The 24,837-nt window shown below is 39.4% G+C and overlaps 1 protein-coding gene across 1 annotated transcript in view; it reads right to left on the reverse strand.

Moving 5' to 3' along the window:
- Nucleotides 1–268: 268 nt before the first annotated feature.
- Acvr1c (activin A receptor type 1C) overlaps nucleotides 269–24,837 on the reverse strand; it is an 87,485-nt gene continuing 62,916 nt past the window's right edge. Inside the window, exons 4-9 of the mRNA XM_006984650.4 lie at nucleotides 21,162–21,392; nucleotides 18,070–18,237; nucleotides 16,591–16,747; nucleotides 14,237–14,361; nucleotides 12,844–12,974; nucleotides 269–7,809 (exon numbers count right to left, since the gene is read on the reverse strand). Of these exons, the coding sequence (XP_006984712.2) occupies nucleotides 7,684–7,809; nucleotides 12,844–12,974; nucleotides 14,237–14,361; nucleotides 16,591–16,747; nucleotides 18,070–18,237; nucleotides 21,162–21,392 (938 nt within the window). The 3' untranslated portion in view covers nucleotides 269–7,683. The remainder of the gene's footprint in view (nucleotides 7,810–12,843; nucleotides 12,975–14,236; nucleotides 14,362–16,590; nucleotides 16,748–18,069; nucleotides 18,238–21,161; nucleotides 21,393–24,837) is intronic.

The raw sequence follows: 24,837 nt of genomic DNA on the forward strand, positions 1-24,837 counted from the left end.
ACATAAAATTAAAAACTGGGAAAAATTAATGCAAAATATTGAAAAGATAAAACCCTTAAGAACATATTGTCCTAAATGTCATTCAGAAAAAAAAATGGCTTTAAATAAGTGTGTCTCTGGCTTTGAAATTGTGGAATTCTACATAACTTGGTGGAAAAGAAGGGAGGAAGGGAGGAGGAAATTCCAGGGCAACCAGAACTCAGTACTCAATCACCAGTACCCGGCCTGCACTCAGCATACAAATATAAACACAGTTGTGAAATGAAGTATGAGCACATGGATACCAACATATGACACATTTTCTTTTATTTAAAATAGAGTTCTTTATGCCTTACAGAAACAAGTGCAAGGAGTGCTTAATTTATTGTCTTTGCCACTTTACAAAACAATATGCTTTCTGAAAATGCATACATAAAAATATAACATTTAGGCAGAGAAGTATGTACACCTGGAGGCAGCAGGAAGTTATGCAGTAATATTAAAAAGCTTTAAAATAAATACTTTTATGACTTGCTGTTGGCAAAGTTAAACATTTTGGTATGAAGGCTATCACTGAGCTCTTACTAAATTCTAAAATATCATTATTTCTAAACAATATAAGTATATATTACTATAAAATGCATATGTTCACAGATTCGAAATTCATGAAACATCTGAATGTCATCCATGACTCCGTGGAACTCTGTTCAGCCTTCAACAATGAAAACACAGCTACACACTACAATTCCCATCTGCACATTTTGGATACAATTTATCATCCACTTCTTATTTTAAAGCCCAATTTATTTTTTCACAGTCCTTATATACATTCGTTTGAGCCCGTCTCTAGAAAGCGACAGCTTTTTACATACTTAGGAATATCAGCTACATTACAAAAAAGGTCTCAACAACAGTGGCTCTGTTCACAGTAGTTCAAGAGTTCAAGGCATGTTTTTGCAATGTCAAAATGCAATGGTTTTGACATGTGTGATATGTTCTTAGGTATAAGAGGAGTCACACTACCCAAAGAAAAGTATAATTAGTATTAGTGCTTTGAAAATCAATCCAAAATCCTTTTTTTAAAAAAAAAGATCTGAATCTAATTTTCTCTTTTTAGGCCATTTTAAAACCTGAAACCCCAATCAAGTGCAAATAATTTTATCCAGCCTAGGGTCAGGAGAGTACACGACTTGACATAAGCCATTTTAGAGATGAGCTGGAGTCTAATATTTTACTCAAATTTACCCTCATTTGATAAAGAGAGAAGAAAACTGTCAGATCCTTAAAAATGCTGTTACTATTTTGCCAATGAAAAACTGAGTATATTGATAAGTCTCTGTCTATGCTTGGCTTTCTTAGAGCCTGACATACAAGCCTACCTTTACAGGAAAAGCAAATAAATAGATTCATCCATGGAATGAAAACTCAATGGATAGCTAGAAATCAAGGTCCCCGTGCCTTGCTGCAGATGATTTGGGGTAGGGAAAGAAAAATCTATCAACAGGATAAACCTTCTGCCTCATCTGCTCTTGGGAATACTGAGATGAAGAAGAGTTAAAGTATTTAGTCCTCAAAATCATGTGTTCAGTTTGCGTATGTCAAGAACCATTTTTACATTTCACTCCAATTTCTTAATGATGGATAACCCAGGCATTTTATGTTGATACAGAAATGCATTGTGTCCTTTTCTGTGAGCTATAGAATTATGTCTAGAGGGAAGAGCCCATTGCCATGTTTACCACAGCCAGTCCTCAGCTAGCCTGTGCTGTGCATTCCCTGTGGAGAATTCACATATGAGATGCTGGAAAGGAGGTAAATGTCCTACCACACTCAGGCTCTTAGTGAATGTGTTAATAATCAGATTCCTAAAGCCCAGGATGGAAGTAAGTGTTCCAGTGGAAAGTGCTGAGTCCAGGAAGATACTTCTTGTGGTATAACATAGACCAACAAGGAGAAAATGCATTTCTGGCAGTATTAAAATGAGGATGAGCTGGAACTCATTTTTTTTCCACAAATGTTATGTTCATTTACAGCTAACTGGAGAAGGATTCTGGCAGTTCTCAATAACAAATTTTAAAGTGGAGATTGTTACCTAATTCCAGTATAATCTACATTCAAAAGAGCATAGCACATGGCTTAGTCTAAAAACTTGGCGGAAGCAGGGCTGGAGAGATGGCTTAGCAGCTAAGAACACTGGTTGCTCTTCCGGAAAACCAAGGCTTGGTTTCCAGCACCCATGTGGCAGCTCACAGCTACCTATAATTCTAGTTCCAGGGGCCTGACTCTTCCTTCTGGCCTCTCCAAGCACTGGGCATGCACATGGTGCGCGCGCGCACACACACACACACACACACACACAAACACAAACACAAACACACATCAATCCACCCATAACACATGAAAATAAATAAATAATTCTAAAAGGATGGCAGAAGTAAAACGATCCAGTGGCACCAATTACCACAGAAGTAACTCGAGCCCTCACATCAGAGGGACATGCATTTCACAGTCTGTTCAAGTCACTGCTCAAGTGGAATTCAGCCTTAAAGCAGGAGCAGGCATTCTTTATGCCTTAGCTAAAAGCTAGAAGACAACCAGACAGTCTGACTAAAGTTTAAGAGAAAGTCATGTCTGCCATTAACAAAGCCCTCTTCCCAGTGCCAAGAGAATAATCAGCAGTGAATTGATGAGGCGAAACCTCTTCTACACGGTGGGGAGATTAGAGCCTTGTTAAGAAGTTCAGTGTGTAACCATCTGGACAGTGCTCAAACACACAAAAGGACAGAGCTGTGGAGTGACTTGGGTTTTAGGAAACCTGTCCCTGGAAAAAAACCAATGCCAAAGACAAAGCTAAGGAGAGAAAGAGTGGATAGATGACGGCAAACACAGCCCCCAATTCATGCACCAAATCATCTTCCACCTTTTCCAAGACGAGCGAGATGACCACTGTGCGTAGGAAGGAAGCAGGGGAAGAGTCTGGAAGCTTCTGTAGTCATTACTCACACTGAGAATATTTTTTTCTGTTCCCTCCCTCCCTCCTTCTCTTCCTTCCTGTTCTTTCTTCCTCTTTTCAGCCCTGAGGACTCAACCCAGATCCTTGCGCATGCTAAGTAAGACCTCTGCCACAGACCTGCATCTCCAGCCTGCATTGAGAACCTCCACACACTCGTCACTCTTCAGTTGTATCTTCAGACTCCAGGGCTGGTCTACCAAGCCTGATGACTATTTTAAAATCCTTGTTTCTGCCTATTTTCATTTTTCCTGCTGACTTAGACATGAGCAAATTATTTTCATGGAAATGCTCAAGGAAGTAGGGTTTGACCATCAGCACTGAATGACACGTTATGTTAATATACAATTATATGTGTACACAGCAGGTTTAGATACATGCTGATTAACTTTTTAATTTGTAAAAGTTAGCAGGGCTGCAGAAGTGGATGTCACTACCACGTTTTACAATAATTAGCAACCATCCTATGCCTGATCTTCAGTTTCTTCATCTAAAAAATACTGGAATCAAGTTATGAATCTCAGAGTCACTTTAACTTTTTTAATTCTCATTTTCATTTTGCACTGTGGCACATATGAAATAATTCAGATCACTAAGGGATTTCTTTTCCATCACAAATGTAAAATTCTATGATGGTTAAGTTAAATAATAGCTATGCTTAAAAATAATTAAGAAGTAACTATAATTTTGGAAGATGGTGAAAGAACATTAAATTTAAAAGAAGGTGAAAAATAATGAAACAAAGAAAAGTTTAAGGGCAAAAAGAAAGCCAAGCACCTCAAAGTTTGCATTAGAATTCTTTGAAAAAAAAGTGTATGTTATAAATTCTGATTAATACTCCATTTTTAATGAATGTTTTGCATTCTAGAATTTTTTTTTGGTTCAGTTTTAAAGAATCCTGTAAAAAGGGAAAAAAAACCTAAAAGCCCTTAAAGCTCTCTTCACTGTGACTGTCACTATTTTCTTAGTGACAGTCTTCACTAAGATAGTGACTCAAATCCAAGTGAGTATCAACAGCTGGAACTAGAACACAGCATTGTTAGCTGTGAAGTATTACCTTTCACAAATAAAAAGAGATAATAGCTTCGAAAACTACAGTGACATCGTTTTAGGACACTAAGCGTCAACATTTCTAAGGAGTTGGTAAATGTCAGTTTTTAAAGTCATATAAAGGAAATGACTATTGAAGACCTCAGCTACCAATTTTGATACATTTGTTATTTTCCCCTAACTGCTTGATAGGAAATCAAAATTTCCACATTTTAAATGAATGTATTTAGCTATGGAAAATTTCATGTTTACTTTCAAGAATCAATCAAAAACTATTCCCTGTCATGTAATTTTAAGTTGTCCTCTTGGTCTTTGTATGATGGCAGATGCCCGCTCCTTGCCTTCAGGCAATGCATTAAGTAGTTCCCTGGGACTTTTGCTTAGATGCCAAGATTGCCCTGAGTTGGCTCTGCCCCAGTAAGTCACACGGTGGCAAAATTCCAGGACAGTAGACTTCTCTTTTGTTTAATCATTCTGCAACACTAGAAGCATTCGAAATGATAAGTTATTGTGAAACTTCTGATCTAATGAATGTATTGTAGATTTTTCATTTTAAAATAAAAGCTGATTTTAAATTCTTCAGACATTGCAATCAGGTTACTATTTTCATACAATTATGGAAATTTAAAATGCAAAGTTAATTGAAAGTATAAAGATGAAAAGCAAGTGCTAGGCTTAAAATAGAGCACGACAGTCATGTTTCACTTAACTCTCAAGGCAGAACATAAATTAAGAATTCTAGATGTGACATGCCAAATATTTTAGACACAGAAGAATGCATACAACAGAATTGGTACTGATTACAAACTTAAACGCACGACTTATAAGGCAACGAATTCATGCTCAAATGTCGACAACAAATAATGTGCCTCATATTTCAAGAAGTGATGCTGTGTATAAGTCCCATCATTTCTGCATACAGTACTAAAATTCATAATAGCATTCCTAAGCTCTATGCTATACCCAGAGCCAAAATATCCATAAGGCGCAAAACAATGATGTCACTGTGCACCTAGCCTAAGGAGATATTTTTGCTCACAACAATATTTAAAAGGAACAATTATTACATGACATTCCATTTAAAACATGTAGTATAAAATTGAACTGCATAGGTATGTACAGTAAATCTGCCTTATTCTCTAAATGTTACTCTATTTTTAATAAGTGAGCAGTTTCTATGTCTAACTGTGTTGAGAGTTAAGGAAAAACTATGAGTTCTACTGTTTCCCTTACACATTTGCTGCTCTGTCCTTTAAGATTATTTACTTAGGAATTAGAGTTCAGCAGCAAAAGAACAAACGAAATGTCTCAGAACACACCAATGTGCAGATTTCTCCACAGTGAAATCTGAATCAATAAAATATAAGTTACATTTGCATACTCTCAAATAAATTATAAAACATAATGACAAAAAATAAAGATGCTAAAACACCCTCTCTTAAAAATCTAGTAAGTATATTCACAAAGCAGTGGTAAATAGAACAGGATGTATTAAGTTTTTATTAAAGATTTGAATACAATCATCTAAGTCAATCATTTCATTTCCTTCATGCAGAAACTGTGTGAAATAAGGTAATAAACACAAGCCAGATCACCCCTTCACACAGTTCCTTTTAATATCCATTCACATAGGTGCACCTTTTCGATACTGATAATATAATTAGACTGTAATATCTAAATAAAGATCCTTTCTAAATGTGTTGCAAATTGGAAGTGATTTTTTTTCAGACCTATTCTAGAAAGCATTGTCACACAGAACTCAAGACATCCCACTGCATATTTTATCTGTCAATTTACTTTCTTCCCTCATACTCATATGCTTTTTCCCACTCCCAAATTAGACTTTAAAATCCCTGAGGGCAGGACCTATCTATCTTTTTATTCCCTCTTGTACCCAATATTGTGGCAAGTGAGTTATGGGGTGCTCTGTGCTTATAAATGGATGAATGCATGATTGAGAATGGAAATATAGGCAAACCCCATAGTCATCAAGGCATTTTGTTTCTCTTATCTCAGCCTAGTCAAATGAAATGAATCCCATATCATATTGCCACGGTGAAATGTACACATAAAGTTGTATTCTTGTGGAAAACTTAGGTGCATCCTTCACAACGGGACACCCCATGTTATACTGTGTAGAACACCTAAAAGCCGCAAAGTAAAATTTTGCCCTACCTGTAATGAAAAGACCGCACTATGCTTGATCAAATATTTGCCCTTTAAAATGTCCAGGTAATGTGTCTTTACTGCCAGGACCCTCAAAGGATGGGATGCGCTAGTGTTCAAGATCCTGTCAGAGAACACATCTAGGCAGAAGAATGTTCTGAGTAATGGAGCTTGGGAACACTGAAGGACATGCTAAATCACCTCTACTAAAGCAGTATAGTACATTGGAATGAAATATCAGGTGTCCTGTTAAATATTTCATACCTCAAAAAAGGAGAATAGAGGCAGACCCTCCAAAACTCTCTACTCACAGTTCTCTCAAAAGGCTAAGAATGTCTTCTGATAACCAATGTTGTCCTCTCTGTACCAGTCAGAGGTTAAACTCTTCTGGGAGAGTTCTCTTAGTTTTTCTCAAAATCTTTCCTTGTTTATCTTCTTGTCATTTTATTTCTAAATATGTACCCCCAAAGTAATTACATCTTAAGATATACATCTCTAGACAATATATGTTTATACTTGGTCAGTCTTTGGCAATGTTCAGAAAACATTTTTCTCATTAAAGAATGGGATAATGATGACATTTTTTTTTATGAGGAAATGATAGTAGATTGGTTTTGAGATTCTAGCAAGCCCGTTCTGGTCTTACAAAATACTCGATATAGTGTCTCTATGACTAAATTAAAAGTATCATGACTGAAGATGCTCCCTCCCGCTTAGGGAGAAAAGAACTGTGGGACCTGAAGGGAATGTGGAGGGCCAGCCGACTTCACAGTGTTTGATGTCACAGGCGTTGTCACCATCTCTGGCATGAGCTCCGTGACTCTGAAACAGTTCACAGTGTTCAAGACGTCAGGGACTTCTTTATGATATCACAAGCAGCAGCTCAGGTGGCTTTCTAACTACTTTGGGAATGCTGTCATGGTAATGAAGAAAGTGGCCAGCAGGGAGGAGAGCGCATGCGCGGAGAGAATCACCTTGCTCTCAGAACCCACTGATGATCTCCACCATTTCAGGCTTTCGATATTAACATTCTGAGCAAACGTTACTTTTCAAGGGTCCAGATAGCTTCTAAAGTTCTTTTTTCCTATAATATGCCCTAGTTCACATTTTTCGTATATTTTCATCGCGTTTGTGTGTGCTCCTGGTTCAAGTAAAACAACAATTTGTTTTGTTTTGTTTTACTATCTTATGTAGCTTATTTTATATTCATAACATCTTCCTCCTTAAATAAAAAAAATGAGTTGTGTCACTTTTAAAAATAAAATTAATGACAACATGGAGATTGGAAAAGTCAAGACCTGCCCATGCTTAACTTTAGAGTTATCTTTTCATGCTGCCTTTGAGACACCTAAACACTGTCATGAATCATCATTGAGGTAGAACTAAAACAAAACATGGCAAAAAGAAGCAAAAACATTTACACAAAGCAGGAGACACAAAAGGATGCTGTAGCCAGTTTCCTTTTGTCTTCTGTGGTGCTAGACTTTGCAATCTTCCTTGACACATAGCTGAGAAATGGTCTTCTTCACGCGTAGGGCTGTCAGACGGGCTGCCCCATTGGCATACCAGCACTCACGCATGATTCTTCCCATGACCCGGAGTGCCTTCAGGAGAGAAAGACACCAAAGGGTTAAAGGTGTGCACACAACAGAGTGCAAAAGAAGAAGCAAAATCATGAATTGGGGGTGATTGAGGAAACTGGGCTAAACTTCTGTAAAATCTTTTTAAAAAGCACAAACATCAAGCTTGTAAAGACGAGCTTAAATGAAATCATTGATTCTGAGACATAATGATGGTAACGTCCAAACTCTTCGAAGAAGAGCAATGATCGCTAAGCACTGTGGTGCAAGCTCACAGTACAAGTACTTGGGAGGTAGAGACAGAAGCAGCAGGAATTCAAGGCCAGGCCAGCTAGATGAGGCCCTGTCTCAAACCAAACAGCTAAAAAGTGGCATGAGCCATGGAAGGGTTTGGCAATGGTATGAATTCCCAGTTACATTTCATCAGATGTGCACACACATGAAAAAAGTCATCAATCTGAAAACTAAGACTTCCACTTTTACCATTCATAATTACATGTTGCAACTGATGATCTTAGAATAAATATAAAAAGTCAGTATGAATGAACTGGCAAAGAAAGAAGGCAGATACTGTGGTGGTTTGAATAGGAATGGCCCCATGTACTCATGTGCTTGAATGCTTGGCCTATAGAGAGTGGCACTATTAGGAGGTATGGCATGTTGGAGTAGGAGTGACCTTGTTGGAGGAAGTGTGTCATTGTGGGAATGGGCTTTGAGGTCTCATATTTGCTCAAATTACCCCCAGTGTGGGATATAGTTCATTCACTTCCTGTTGCCTGAAGATCCAAGATGTAGAACTCTAAGCTCCTTCTCCAGTACCATGTCTGCCTGCACGCTGTCATGGACATTGATAATGTCCATAATAATGGACTAAACAGCTGAAACTGTAAGTCAGCCCCAGTTAAATGTTTTCCTTTATAAGAATTGCCCAGGTCGCCGGGCGGTGGTGGCGCACGCCTTTAATCCCAGCACTCGGGAGGCAGAGCCAGGCGGATCTCTGTGAGTTCGAGGCCAGCCTGGGCTACCAAGTGAGTTCCAGGAAAGGCGCAAAGCTACACAGAGAAACCCTGTCTCGAAAAACCAAAAAAAAAAAAAAAAAAAAAAAAAAAAAAAAAAAAAGAATTGCCCAGGTCATGATGTCTTTTCACAGCAATAGAAACCTTAACTAAGACAGTTTTTAGAGGAACAATCAATGTAAAAGCGTGAGACATGAAGAGACCCAGGGAGTCACTGAAGCTGGGGGAGCTCCAAATGGCATGTGCTCATCTTCTGTTCTAGAAAATCAGAGATGAGGACCATGTGTGAAAGACAGAAAAATCAGCCTAAAGTAAAGACAAGATTTAAAGATGCCAAAAAAAGGACCTGAATGTAAATATGAATCTTGAGCTGTTAAGATTGTCCAGCAGGTAAAGTCATTTGCAACTGAGCCTGGCAACCTGAGTTTGATCTTGGGACCCACATGGTGGAAAGAGAAAACTGACTCCTGCAGGTTGTCCTTTGGCCTGCAGCATGTGCCCTGGTACACACATGCATTCCCACTTACATACAAGAAAATAAAGATAATAAAAAATGTATGTTGATGAATCTTCCCCAAAAACTGAGTTTGTAAGACAAACACTTACTTTAATTTTGGGTGAAGAGAAAAATAAAATCTGCCCTAGTTTCTCAGTAAACCTTAACTCATAATAAAATTCTGCACTCAGAGATGGGGAGGGGTACCAATAAGTAGGAACTAATCAAAAGACTAACTAGCAGGATTAGATCCATAAAACATCAGTGATAAGAAACGTGCATTAAAAGAGAAATGGAAAATCTCTTAATAAAAAAAGGAGAAAAAAGAGAAATAAAACTTGAACAACTTGTAGGGGAAAAAACAATACTTTCAGAACTAGTGAAAGTTCTTGGTATGAAAATAAAGAATCCAGTGGCTAAGGTAAATGGCAGATTAGACATAACTGAGGCAGAAGTAAAGAAGTGGAAAGAAACCTAGGGGATCAAGAATACAGGTGCCAACGTAGGGAATATCCATGAAGCAAAGTAGAATCTGGAAGGTTTAAAAGCAGCCAATGAGTTTTCCAAAAATAGAAATGGAGACAAGAGAGAAGAATTATCTGAAGACATATTATTACAGAACTTTCTAGAAGAGAGAAATGTCACAAATCCTTAGAATTAAAACAGTCTTGGTTCCAAACAAGTTTAACCTCAAAGCTGAGTGTAATGGTGGCATGCTGTGTGATGCCAGTACTGAGATGCTGAGGCAGGAGGATTCCTACAAGTTCGGGCTACATAGTGAGAGCTTCCTTCAAAATTCCTATAGTACCTATGGACAAAAAGGCTGGCCATATGAAACAGAGAAACTGCAGAGCACAAAAGACAGAAGTCCTTAAAACCAATTAGAGGGGCTGGAGAGAAGCCACAGCCGTTAAGTGCATTTGTTTCTCTTGCACAGGACCTGGGTTTAATTCCAAGTGCCCATGTGGTGACCATCGATGACTCCAGTTCCAAGAATACAAAGACCTCTTCTGACTTCCCTAGCCACCAGCTATGCACATGATATGCATACATACATGCAGGACAAATATTCACTCACATAAATATAAAATAAATTTAAAGTCAGTAGAAAAAGCATTAAGAGGCAAATATTTATTAAAATCAGAGTCCATTTTTATTTAACCTAAAAAAATTGTATGGAGCAGTTATCACATCCAAGAGTGAGAAAAAAAAAAGAAGTTTTAAGGAGAAAAGGTTGCTCACCACCACTTGCAGGTAACTTAATACCAGAGATCCCAGGACCATAGTAAGAAAGAATAAGCAGATAGCCGTGCCTGTCTAAGTGGACACCACAAAAGAATAAAGAGCTGTATACCTTCCAAACTTTTTTAACATATGTATTTACATACTGTGATGAATAATTCTCTTTTTAGATTTTTTAAGTGTGTGTGTACCAGAAGAAAACATCAAATCCTCTTGAGCTGGCATTACAGACAGTTGTGAGCCACTATATGGTAGCTGAGATCCGAACTCTGGTTCTATGCGATCTGATGGATCAGATGTCAGCTCTCAGCTACTGCTCCAGCCTGTTGCCACATATCCCACCATGATGGTCAGGGACTCTAATCCTCTGGCACCATGAGACCCCAATTAAATGCTTTCTTTTTTATGCTGCCTTGGTCATGATGTCTCTTCATAGCAATAGGAAAGTAACTAAGACACCCTATGACCAGTTGCCCCATGTTCCTGCTGCCATGCCTTTTCCTTCAAACATGAGCTACAACTAACTGTTCCTCTTTAAGTTCTTTTTTCATGGATTCTGTCACAGCAACCATAAAATTCACTAATACATATAGCAACAGCACTTTTAATAATGCTAACTAAAAATCTCATATGATAAAAAATACTAGAATAGACAAAGAAATCCTATTATATCCACAAGGAAAGATGTTACACAGCAATGAAAATGGACAGATTTCTCTTATGTACACACATATGGTAAAAAAATTAAAAAGAATATTTGTAATAAGCTTTACTCATAATTTTCATAAGTACATAAATGCAAATATTTTTCAAGATATACACACATATGGCAAAATAAATAAGATCAGAGAATAATAAGAAATTATTAATATTAATATTAGCCACTCAGCAAGGCAGTAAATTCCTCAAAGATTTTGGAATGTTTTGCTTTCCAAACTGTGTATTCACGAGTTTTCATCTAACTATTATAGTTTAAACTTTAATAGTTTATATCCCCATATACTTAAAACTAATAGTAGCCGGGTGTGGGGGTACACACCCTTAACCCCAGCACTCAGGAGGCAGAGGCAAGTGGATCTTTATGAGTTTGAGGCCAGCCTGGTCTGCAGAGTGAGTTCCAGGAGAGCCAAGCCTACACAGAGAAACCCTATCTTGAAAAAAAAATAATATTAGAAAAATTAATTCTTTCACTTACATTATACAAAGCTCAAAGCCTGCTTCTCAAGTAAGCAGAGTTGAAATAACTACACAAAAGACAAAATACTAAGACTTGCCTTAAACAAAAGAGCTAAAATCATGGAAGGAAACGAATAGGGTAAAAAGGTAACTGCATAAAATGATCCTGTAACAACGAAATAAACAGCAGCAGTGTCACACAAAATGACCTTATTTTTTATATTCAAAGAAAGCAGAAAGTAAACAGCAGTGGTTGGAAGGGGAGGTTGGAGCACATCATAGGGGGAGAACGCTGCCTTTTCTCCCTCTGTCAGAGCTTACGGGAGGCAAAATGAGGACTGAGGACTGTGTGTCCACCATGTTTTGGCCACAGTCCTGCATTGCTTATGATGACAAGACAAATAACAACGGGATCTAAGGTGAGGGGCTTTTCTGATGAGAAGGGTTAAGCTTCAGGCAGCTAGAGATTAGGCATAAGTTACCGATTACAATATTCACTAGCCATTGGTTTGGCCCATGTCCCTCAGTTCCCAGCCCCTTGCAGTGTGGTGGGATGATGTGACTGGTTCTATGAGGCATGAGTGGAAACTGTGTATCCCTTGTGCCAAACACTGAAAAGCCAGTGTGTGCAGCCCTGTTTCCTCTGTTTGCCGGATACAGAGACCAGGAAACTGCATGGGGATGGCAACACCAAGGGGCAGTGAGGATGACTATTGAGCCACCTCGGTGAAGACATATGTCCCAGACTGTATCACTTAAGCTACAGAGGACTTCAGAGAAGCACTAATGCCCTGTTGACAGAAGCCACCAGGGCTTCAGGGGTTCATGCCACGGACACATACTGCTAAAATAAATATGGCTAGAAGAAAATCCCTCTAAAGACATTTAAAAGAAGGCATCCCTCCATATATGGAATAAATTACGCAACTAGGTTAAGAAAGAACAGCATATTCTCTGCAAATCCTCACTGATACTAATCTGAAGAGTAAAATGGAAAAACATACATAAGAACATAGCTTGTGTTGACCTCCGGTGGATGAACAAGAGGAAGGGAGGAAGAGGGAGGTGGAGGGGGAAGAAGAGGAGAGAGGAGGAAGAGGACGCAGGAGGGGGACATAATAGCCTTACTTCACAGCTTTGCCACTGGTTTGGGATATTTGGTCGGAACTTCTGGTCACAAACAACCTTCCTCATGTCTTCTATTGAAGGATCCGAAGGCACCATGTCATAATAAGGCAACTGGTACTCCTCAACAATTCCTACAAGAAATTTACAAAATAAATTTTCCTACATATAGAATCCATAGTGATGTGTATTTCAAATTAGTACACTTAGTTCTTCAAGGCACACGTCATATCCTGGAAAAGTAGAATCTCACTTTTGTTAAAGTAATATATCACTGTAAAGCAGGATTCAGTTCAAATTACTCAATTAAATATTTATGTAAAGTTATGACATTTTATACTATAAAACAAATTTTATAAAATGTAAAATGAATGTAGTTATTATATGTAATACCTAAAATCCTACATTAATGTATATAATTTTATAACAATACACAATAAAGTAAATATGTCTCCAATAAAATGTTGTGACTTTTATTTTCATATATTATCATTTCATGGTTCAAAAATAACCCTAATTGCCATATTTATAGCATAACATCAGTGCACTGTAAATAAAGTATATTTATCTATCAAAACAGCATTTTGGGTTTTTAGGTTGCTGGCTCAGCCCATGAGGTACTGCTTCCAAGCCTGGCAAAGTGATCCAATCTCCAGATCCCACAGGGTGGGAGGAGAAAATCCAATCTCAGAAGCTGTCCTCTAACCTCCACATGAGCTCATTACCATGGCATATGGAGGCACACACACACACACACACACACACATACACACACACAACTGCTAAACCAAGAAAGGCTTCATCCTAAGTGTGTCTCACAAGAGAATACTCGGTAAACTGCTTTATATGAGCATTTAACTTTTTCTGCACTGATGCAACAATTTCATTAGACTGCATTAGCAGGGGTTCCCTTACCAATTTCTAAGCTGCAGGGAGCAGTAGAGGGCAAGAGGTGAGCTATCACTCACTTCCCCACTCCATTTTATCCATCCCTGTGTTGTATTTACGTCACAGGAGAGAAAAGAGGAAAAGCCTGAGCAGCGGAAGGCTGCCAGGCCTGCTGCCTTGGCCTGTCACTTAGCTTCTTCGGGATAAGAGTAGGGAATAGCAGCTGCTTGCAAACTCCAATCAGATCATTTTCGAGGGACTCAAAAGAATCATTACAGGCATCAGAATGATCAGAACTGTCACCCACATCTAAGTAAAATTCAAAAGATACCCCCACACACACTCTCCACAGGACGCTTCACTTCTGTCCTGAAAAAAAAAAATTACTGAAAGGAATTCTCTTAACTATTAAGAAACAATCCAGTGTACTAATGGGAAAATACAGAAAATCACATCTTGTACTCGGTGTCAAGGGAAGGGTAACAAAAGAATATCTCCAAAATCTTACCTCCAATCGAACACCTTCGAGCTATTTCCCAGTAAACCAGCCCCACAGAATAGATGTCAGCTCGCTTGAAGGACTCAAAGATGCTCACATTCATTGTATCATCAAGCATTTCAGGAGCCATATACCTTCAAAAATGTGCACATTGAGATTCGGTCCAGTAAACCACAATTTTAATGCATCGTGATACAAAACATAAATTAAGATTGCTCATATCAATTTCAAAGGTACAGCTCAGATACCATAATAGGGTGAAATTAAAAAACACAGTTACTGACTCAACCATCATTCTTAAACATTTTAAATGAAATTAAAGGTCACACCACACGGTTTTACATTGTAGAAAGACCACCAGTAGCCTAGTACTTGGAAAGAATAAACTGGGAAGGTCAGTGAGCAAAGCATTCAAGAACAGAGATGGAGCTCAGCATCCTAAGAAACTGTCATCACAGAAAGTTCCTGTCTGACAAGCAGTGAGCTTCACTCACCACAGGGAGCTCAGTCTCCAACACAAGGAAGGCTAGATGCTCTTCCACAAATACCTTCTCAGAATGAAGAATTCTACTATACACTGTGCCAAGAATAGTATAGCCTTGTTTGAACAAAGCTTAAGGGTAGAAGTCCTGGAGTCACAGGGCCTGACTGAGCCCAACTGGCCCATACAGAGTTGGGCATTTTCCCAGAATATATACTCTGGAGTTCTTTTTCAAAGTGTTGGACTCCCCGAAAGGAAACCAGCACCCAAGTCCTGCCTGAGGGCCCCTGATGCAGAAACAGTCAGGTGGGTGTCCTTAGTGAGAAAAGATGAGGGGTCCATTAAGACTGCTCATTCTGTACATGCTTCCCTGGAATGTCTCTGTGACCTCAATCATGTCTACCAGCAGACAGCCAATGGCTTGCAGGCACTGTTCTGAAATCTCAGCTGGCTTAGAGGCCAGCTCTACCTCCTTAGAAATTCTCTATTCTCCTTAGAATTTCTCTATTCTCAAGAAACAAGTAACAAGTTCAGGAAAATATATTGATTGTTGTGACTTCAAGCTTAAGAGCCCTGGAATTATGAAAAAGCAGCATGAAGCATGGAACTCAGGTAAAGGAGAGAGAGAAGGCTAGCTAAGGAGCCACCTGCTGGTCAAAACAATGAACACACCAGGAGTTCCTGACTGATGATGAGCCTGTCGTGGCCACAGCTCTGTGGAGTGTGCTCCTTATCACTCCATGCTTTCTCCTAGCTTTATTATCTTCTGTTCCTTGAAAGTGAAAATTGTGTTCAAATGCATATTATCTCAAGTGCATCATTCTGGGAAACCAAGGATAAGTTCAGCTATGGGTAAGATATAAATTGATACACTATATCTTTGTGTGTTAAGGGAATAGACAATCACACACGTGGTTTTATTATATAGTGTCCCTAACCTATCTCCTCAAATACATTGATTTTCCATGTGTTCTTTAAAACCTGAGCCTATACATCAAGACCTGACTTGTAGCTCACTGATGAGCCATAAAAGTGCTGGAGTTCCTAAAAGGCTGAGTATCAGCTCAGGACTCCCAAGGCCAAGTTCTCAGCACAAAGGAGATTGATGTTATGGGAATTTGGCCATTATGGGCAGGGAATAAGAGACAAAGATAGAAAATAGAGGATGAGGGAGAAGTGGAAGGGAACAAGGGAGAGGGCAGGGGTTATTTGTCCTGGAGGACAACGGACTGCCTCTGGATAGAGAGGAGACAGATGTGGGTAATAGGAAAATGATGTCTTATAAAAGTAAAGGGGAAACCGCGTGTTAGGATGAGGTGTTTAATTTTAATTGGGTGTGTTTATTGGGTGAGCCAAAGGAGGCTTTTGATTGCTGGACCTCAATACTTTGATAGCTGGATCATGGTAGTCAGCTTCCGGAGGAGGAAGTAGCCAAATAAGGGGATAGAGCTTGGTGGCTGGCTTTAGGAATGTAATCTAATAGTTTGTAGCAAGGCCAGAGAATGGGGAAGGAATTCAAGGCCTGCCAGAGCCATGTTTGCCATGCTCAAGCTGGCTAGAGTCCCTTCAGTTCCTATATACAACTGAGGTGGTTTCTTTTCTGCAGGAGAGACATCCAGAAACTGTGTCACATAAACATGGCATGCCATCTTCTCTTCCACCACAACCCTGGACTAGACTCTGCACTCAATGGCTACTTCACCAGAACAAAAAAGTCAGCTCCCCCACTTTGTAGTCATTATGGCTTCTCAATGTCTCCACAAAGATTTCTTTTTTTTTTTTTAGGCCTAAAGTTCTTCACATCTGGATACACACCATAGGCACTCATGGTGTTTGATCAATCATATAAACTCTAGGAAGCTACCAGCAAAAGTCATCTTACCTCTTCGTTCCCACTTTGGGATTCTGGGGTATGTCTATAGTGTTCATGATTGAATCATGTTTCACAGCCAGCCCTAAGTCAGCTATGGCACAAGTGTCACATTTTTTCACTAAGATATTCTTTGACTTTATATCTCGATGAGCGATAGCAGGCTTACCTACAAAACATAAGAAAAGTGTATTCATATTGTCCCCTACTGAAGACGGAGTCTTCTGAATCCAGTCACTTAGAAGACTTAGCTCAAATGTCTTCCCCTCAGACACATCTTCCCTGACTGCACCCCAAGTCCAGAAGAGCAGCAGTTTGCTTCAGAGAGACATGTAGTCTTCTGGCTAAACTCCAAGCTAAGTGAGGGTAGTCTCTTGCTTTATACTCAAGCAGTTCCAATGCACAGAGCACCATGTGACAGTTGTGGTCACTAACAAGGAGGTTTTCAATAAATGAGTTCAGGTTACTATTATGTGTGTTCCACAAGAGGGCAAATGTTTTCTAATAAAACACATCTCGAAATTTTACTACTCTAGCAATTCTCAAATAAGAACAAAAGACCCACAAGGGTCCTTAAAATTACTACATATATACCTATCTGGTTCATGTCATCATTTCTCCAATTACTTCAACCAAAACCATATACTGGGACAAATGGGATAAAGAGCATGTGTGAAATAGCTAGATATTAAAACTATTTTTAAAAATGTAAAACTAAACCACTATTTCCACTACATTGCATTAGAAAAAAAAAAGTTGTAAAACATTTGGAAGCTGTTATTTACATTAATATTCAATTGGATAATTACAGTTCTTGAAATAAACAATTTTTTAATTTCTCAATGAAAAGTTTTTAATATGGAATGGATTAATAAATATAACCTACAGTTACCAGAACTTTGGGGAGCTCAATAATTTCTAAGAGTATGAAGGGGTCATGAACTGGGTGACCTGTTTGGACTAATGACTTTTGAGAGTCAGTTTCCTATAGGCTCAGTAAACTGGCAAAGCAGAGGATATTATTTGACTTTCAAGTAGGATATTCAAATATTCTCTTTTTTTTTTAATCTTTTTGAGACAGTTCCAGCCTAGTATGGAATTCACATGTAACCCAGGATGGCATCAAACTCACGGAAATCCTTCCGCCTCAGCTACCCCCACCCACCCTCAAATATTCTTTCATGGTCATGTTATCTTTCCCAGCCATATTTTAATAATCAAAAGCAAGCATTTATATCTTCAGAATGTGAATATATAGCCTTTGCCGGCAAAAGAACACCTTTTGGTGTACGGACTAATGGCATGGATGGAGCCACCAGGGATAAAACTACATCATGAATAACGTGTGGCACTGAGTATGAGAAACTTGTTTGCAGCATGACAAGAATCTCACTTTTATGAAGTACCTCCATTGTTTCTCTGTGTTTGGTGACTGTAAAGAACTAAAACAAAGTCAATCCAAGGGCCAGCTTTCTGGAAGGAAATACGTACCTTGAGTACCAACAATCTCCATATGTAGGTGAGCCAGACCACTGGCTATGGAAAGTGCCAGCTTGATCATCCCAGCCACGGTTACTATGTTTCTATTCAGATAGTCATATAAGGAGCCCTGTTCATGATACTCTGATACAAGCCAAAGTTGAGTCCAAGTTCCATTATCTAATGAGAAAACGTCACTTGTTGTAAATGTTGAGAAAGCCAGCAAGCACTTTTAACAACAACAGTATTTAAAGTTCATCTGTGCCATTTATGAAACAAAGTTAATTCTTTCAACAAGAAAGCTGAAGCTGGAGAAGTAAAAGTTCGCAAAGAGTTATTGAAGGTGTGGATATGGGGGAAGCTTCCATGAAAACACAAAGTCATGGAAGGTGGTTCTAACAAATGAGCAATTCTTTGCCTGCTTGCCCTCATCAATAGTTGTTGGTGGGAGCTATCACAGTATATGGGAAACTTTGGAAAGGTGAACTGTGGGAGCAACTTCTGAGAGGCACATTTGGCCTCAGCCTTGCCCATCACTCTTAAGCTTTTCAGAAAGATTAAACTAATAAAGACAATAAATATAACAAATTTACACAAACTACTATTTCTACCACAGGAGTGCTGATGTGCTAACAATGCCCATGATGTTTGCCTTTAAAAATAGGAAATGAATGCTCCAAACAGTTTTAAAAAGAGCTAGCTTCTATGATATGATGGCTGGATAGTCTCAGATAACACACCCATTTAAACAAAAACCTAGCATTTTATGAAGACTTTTAACAGGTGAGAAATTAGCCTGAAGTTTCTCTATGTAGCAGCACTTCAACAATTAGTTGTAGCTTTCTATACCAAGTGTCTCCGGCAGCATAGGCAGCCCTGGCCAGTTCTGGGACTCAGATGGACTCGGCAGTGAGCGTTTTGCTGAGATGTGTTCCTGGCAGGTCTGTGTGTTCAGCAGCTGTGTGTTCTCCAGCGATTTCATTTCCACAACCAGGCAGGAAGAAAGCTTCATGCCGTACAAAAGGCAGGATAGTATAAAGTTCGCTAATGATCCACCCCACACTAACCTCACCCTCAGACTCTCCCTGCTGACGCCTGCACCTGGCTGTGCTCTCTCACAAGGTCCTTGTTGTGAGACAGTCCACTGCAATGTAAACTGTAAATGTTACATGAATAAAGAATTTGTGAAGATGAATGTGATGTTAGAGACCATTTGGTATTCGTACAAAGTGGCTGACAAGGAAGGACATGACTGAGAAAAGCCAGTTAAGCAGAAGGAAACAGGAGCTGGAGAGATGGCTCAGCCATTAAGAGCTCTGGATGCTCTTCCAGAGGACCCAGGTTCAATTCCCAGCACCCACAGTGCAGCTCATATCTGTAACTCCAGCTCCAGGTAATCCAACACACTCACACAGACATGCATGCAGACAAAACACCAACGCACATAATAAAATAAAATAACATAAAAACAAAAGGAAACAAAGATGAAAGATGACCTCTTTGTGACAGATTGACAGATTTGTATGTAAGCCAGTAAGCACTGTGATTAAAATAGTTCTTCAAGATGAGTTATGTGGCTGGTCACCACTGTGCTGATACCACTGCTGGTTAACCTGACCAGGAAATAACACAGCTCAAGATTAGCAGAGGGAAGTGGCTCTGAACCTTGGAACAGTGTCTGTTTTTTCAAAACTCTGGATATGGTGTTAAAGCATATGTCCTTAAGAACTTGGAAAAAGGGGCTGGAGAGATGGCTTAGCAGTTAAGAGTACTGGCTGCTCTTCCAGAGGAACTGGGTTCAATACCCAGCATCCACATGGTGGCTCCCAATAATCTGTACCTCCAGTTCTAGGGGAGCCAACAACCTCTTGCAGCCTTGCTGGGCACTAGACACAGACATACATGCAGGAAACTACCCAAACACATGAAATAATAATAATAATAATTAGTAGTGGTAGCAGCAGTACTATCATTACTATTATCATTAGCAGCAGTAGTAGTAGTAGTAGTAATATTTGTATTAATATTATCATCTCAAATTTACTCTCTTTCCTTACAAATCATAACTAAGAAGCATAATTGTGGTCAACAAATGCTAAGCCTCTCTTTTGTCATCTAATTAATAATAAATAAAATCATGATAATGTTACTATTAGACAAAACTAATTTTTTTTAAATTTCCCAGGCAATAGTAGATGTGTAAAATTCATAGATATTTAGTTTAACCTTTTTTTGTGTGTGCTTTTTGATGAGATTGTAACTGTGGCTTCATCGAAGTTCTTCATAGATACTGATTAAAGTTCTAATTTCCAACCTGACTGGACTGAGTTTTCTCACTCCTGTCTGCATTTCCCTTTTGTTGTACAACAAATGGGCCAAAGCATTGTAGGAAGAGGAAAGAGAAGAAGATAATCCACTAACTGCATCCCTTCCTCAACACCCAACACATGTGCAGTATTTTAAGAGTACTGACCTTAAATACCAGATAGATGATCTGTTTTGTTCCAGGACACTAAAACAGCCCACAACTACTTATCTGTCAGAGTTAAACTTGAAATTCTGTCAAGTTGACAATGAAAGAAAACTCCGCTACCAATCTCCTGCCCCGTTCTCTCAGTCTGGAGGGGACGTATGCTGAAAACTGTACACACAACGCCTGTGATACAGATTCCATCCCAGCTGGTAAACAGCAGCCTCTCGAAATTCTAATAGCGTCCCACTGCAGCACACCCAAATGCCCTCCACAGTCCAAGATGCCTCTAGGTGTTTGCATGACCCAGGGAGACTGAAGACGGGATAACTAGGCCAGGAGGCTTGAGGACCTGAGGACCGACTCCAGTTGCAGATGGCTGGTCCCTGACCAGTACCAGTTATCTAATATTTTGAAACACAGGTTTCACTGCATTATCACGACTTCTCACTGACCATTTGCTGCTGCACTTCACTGCTTGGTTACGGGCATTTACTTGTTGGAAAAGAGAAGAGAATTTTCTTGATAAAGAAGATAGACTTGTGTGTGCTTTCTGGCGTCAATGTGATGGCTCCCCTCTATCTCACATGCAATCTGACATTTTTCTTGCTGACCGTGGTGAGAGCGACCTTACCTTTGTTGTCAGCTGCAATGAAGCCAAGGATGTTCTCGTGTCTCAACATCACTGTCTGATAAATTTCTGCCTCCCGAAACCAAGATCTTTCATCTCTGGAGGAGAATATTTTCACAGCCACATCTTCCCCACACCATCTTCCATGCCACACTTCCCCAAATCGACCTTTTCCTACTATTTCTTGAAGTACAATAGTTCTTGCAATTGTTCTTTGCACCAAAAGAGGCAGACCTAGTCAGAGGAGAGGCAGACCAGTCATTCCAAACAAAAGTCACAGTGATGGCAGCTATTACATAAAAAGCAAACACCTAAGCACGTTAGTAATTGTATTCAAGTTGATGAAATAAGCATCAATACAACAAACTTTAATGACAAGGCATGACATATAAAATGTCCTAAATTATTAATTTCTCTTCTCTTATTTACAAACAAAGTTTTTTGAACACAGCATGCTGCTGCAGATATCTGCTTTCTAAGAATTGTGGCAAATCCCTTGAATTTCCCATAAAGCCAGTCCAATTACTAAGGACTCAAAGGAAAAACATGCATGGCTAACACTTAAAATAAAATTCATAGCTCCTGTACTACTGTGAAAGGAAAAGAATTTTTTGTGGATTTTTTTTTCAAAACAAAATTAAAATGTGCATGTAAGGAATCAAATTCAGTTACTGAGTGAGATAAGCATGTTACAGTAAGAATATGTTATCTGTGAAATAAATAAATTCAAGGAAAACCTGTTCTGTGGATATATATAATGCTCATAATTTTTTGTTGTAGTTGTTTTGAGACAGGGTCTTACTATGTATCCCTGGCTTCCCTGGACCTCACTATATGGACCAAGCTGGCTTCATATTCATAAAGACCTGTCGGCCTTTGCCTCCCAAGTGCTGGGACTAAAGATGCCTACCGCCATGCCCAGACTGGTTGTCATTTTTAAAATAGTGACGCTACTTCTAAAATTCTATCCTATAGAATTAACTCAAAATGTAGAGAGTCCATGTAAAAATATCGAATACATCATTGTTATCAATATTAAACAAAAAGGAAAGCTTTCAAATAAGAAGACATTTGTGAAATATGGTGCAGATACACAAGCACAGATAAGTAAAGACCTAGGTTCCAATTTCAGCTACGACATCTAGTCACCATGGTCAGGTTACTTAAGTTCCATGAGCTTTAGCACCATTCTCTGGGAAATGGGACAGTCTGAGAGTTAATAAGGAGGTTAAGCAGTTAGCACTGTACCGGGCATAATGCCTGATCAATAATGGTTACCCTCAATCTTACAGAAACATCAGCATGGATCATCTAAGATTAACACTGATGCTGCTGCCAATAAAGTGCATTTCAATGACACTGGAATCTGCTCTGCTACAATGTTAAATGAGAACAGTATAGTAAATTTTATCTTTATGAGTGTGTAGTTTTTCAAACTGCATAGACAGAAGACTGAACCATTTGGTGGAATCAGAGTGAGTTATAATATTCTTCCTTCTCATTTGCTGTATTTTCAACATAAGGTCCATAAGAAGGTTTTATTATTCCTATAATTGTATTGTTAGAAAGCAAATAGTTTAAAAGGCTACAAGATGAGTGTATTCTAGAATGCCAACTGGGTTATTGTCACTGTCCTCAGGTGGCTAGAGAAAGTAATGCCATGTGGCTTCTTGGGGGCATTGTCCCCTAATCCAAGAATGAGCCAGTGTTTACACAGATGTTCTCATCTCCAGGAGAACCACCCACAATGGTAAATAGGCACAGACTATAAATTCACTGGTATGAGCCTCAACAATTAGTCACCAAGCCCCACAGTCCGAAAGTTCTTTTGGAACCATCTGGTTCAACCTCATCATTTATCGATGAGAACATTGGACCTGAAGAGAGTCTGCTGCTGCCGAAGGCTGACCCAGAATGCTTTGTCCCCCATCTGAGGACAGACCTGTATTCCTTTCTGTGGGAAGGAAGGCATCTGACAACAAATAGCCATGGTTATCTTTCTAGGCTCCCGCCAGTTTTTGGCCCAAAGTGATACGAACAATTATTAAGTCAAATCTCAGTGTCGCCCTCCCCACATCATCACTGACAAAAAAAAAAAAAAAAAAGAAAGAAAGAAACCAGTAAGACGGTGTTTTCACACTGCAGTTAATGCAACACCCAATTGGCAGACAAAGGACATCACATCATGTAAGGGGACCAGTGGGGTGAGCCGGGGGAGATACTGCTTCAGCTGACTCAGTACCTTCCAAAGCAAAGAACAAAGTGAATCTGAGTAGTTTTTGTGCTCCACAGCTTCAGGCTGCGTTTGAACAGAAACTTTGACTCTTGCCATGAGTTCATTTTAATCTTTTCTCCAGGGATTATAGAAGCCGATGTCTGGCTTGTGTCCCCATCTGTCAGAACATTCTACCGTAAGACAAAGAAGCAGGCTTTCTACTTCCGTGAAAGCTGCCTGAGACGGAGCCCACTCTCAAGCTCGGTCCAATAAAACATCATTTATTTTCACTTTGCAGGCTCTCCATCTCTTTGAAATTTGTCCCTGACCTGGTCAGGGCTAAGCTTCGTAATCAGGGTTTTTCAGTATCTGACAAAGCTGCCTCAGATTCAAGGTCACCAGCCAATTGAGAAAGGCAGGAAGAAAGCAGGCTGGTCCAACGTCCTCCCCACGGGCGAGCTATTGTGGCAGAAGCGTTGCCGAAGGTAAACCTGTTCTCTGATGATTAAAGGCATGTGCTTTGAGCTAGGGGTTACCGCCAAACAAGCTGGCTTTACAGAGACAGAAATGCCTAAAGCTTGGTCGAATGTGTCCTTAAGAAGATGTATTCAGGAGCAAAACCTGGTGATGCAGGCCTGTGTCCTCAACTATTTGGGATGCTGAGGCAGGGCTAGCCTGGACAAGTTAGTGACTTCCCCTCCCCCGACCACACGCATACAAAGCCTAGGGATGTAGCTCAGGGAAAGAACACTTTCCCAGCTTGTGATGTGTGAGACCTGAGTTTAATCTTCACAGCAAAAATAAAAAGAAATTATCTGGCCTTGGGCATGGTTTTCTTCTTCCTTCGGCAAAATGTCTTAGTACAATCTCAAAAGGAAGAATCCAGAAGCCAACAGATTCGTATTCATGCTCAAAGATACACTTTTAAAAACATTTAACATGAATTTTTCTTTAATTTTTTGTTATATGTATAATATAAATATATGCATATAACATATATAAATACAACCCAATGAGTCCATGTGGTGTTTGTCTAAGTGTGGGGTCCCATGAGATTTGAGGCTCCATGAGATTTCCCCTTCCACGTTAGCATGTTTATTGGTGTTGTCCTTGTTCAGATCTTGTTCAGGCAGCCATGTAGTTAAGTATCATATATGAAATTTCCCTGGCATTTCTAGGAGACACAATCTCATAGAAGACTTCCTGGTCCTCTGGCTCTCACAGTCTTTCCTCCTCATCTTCTGTGATGTTCCCTGAGCCTCAGGTGTAGGAGTTGTGTTAGAGATGTATGCCCTGGAGCTGAGCACCCTGGCATCAGTTATTTATGGGTTTTGAACAGTTGTAGCTCTCTGTAATGGTCTCCATCTGCTGAAAAATCTGCTTCCTTGATGCGGGATAAGAACTATACTATCTAGGTCTGTGCCACATGTCAAAATTTTGGTTTTCATGTTCAGCTCATGGTGC

The sequence above is a fragment of the Peromyscus maniculatus genome, chromosome 4 (genome assembly GCF_049852395.1).
Source record: "Peromyscus maniculatus bairdii isolate BWxNUB_F1_BW_parent chromosome 4, HU_Pman_BW_mat_3.1, whole genome shotgun sequence".
Classification (NCBI taxonomy): Eukaryota; Metazoa; Chordata; class Mammalia; order Rodentia; family Cricetidae; genus Peromyscus; species Peromyscus maniculatus.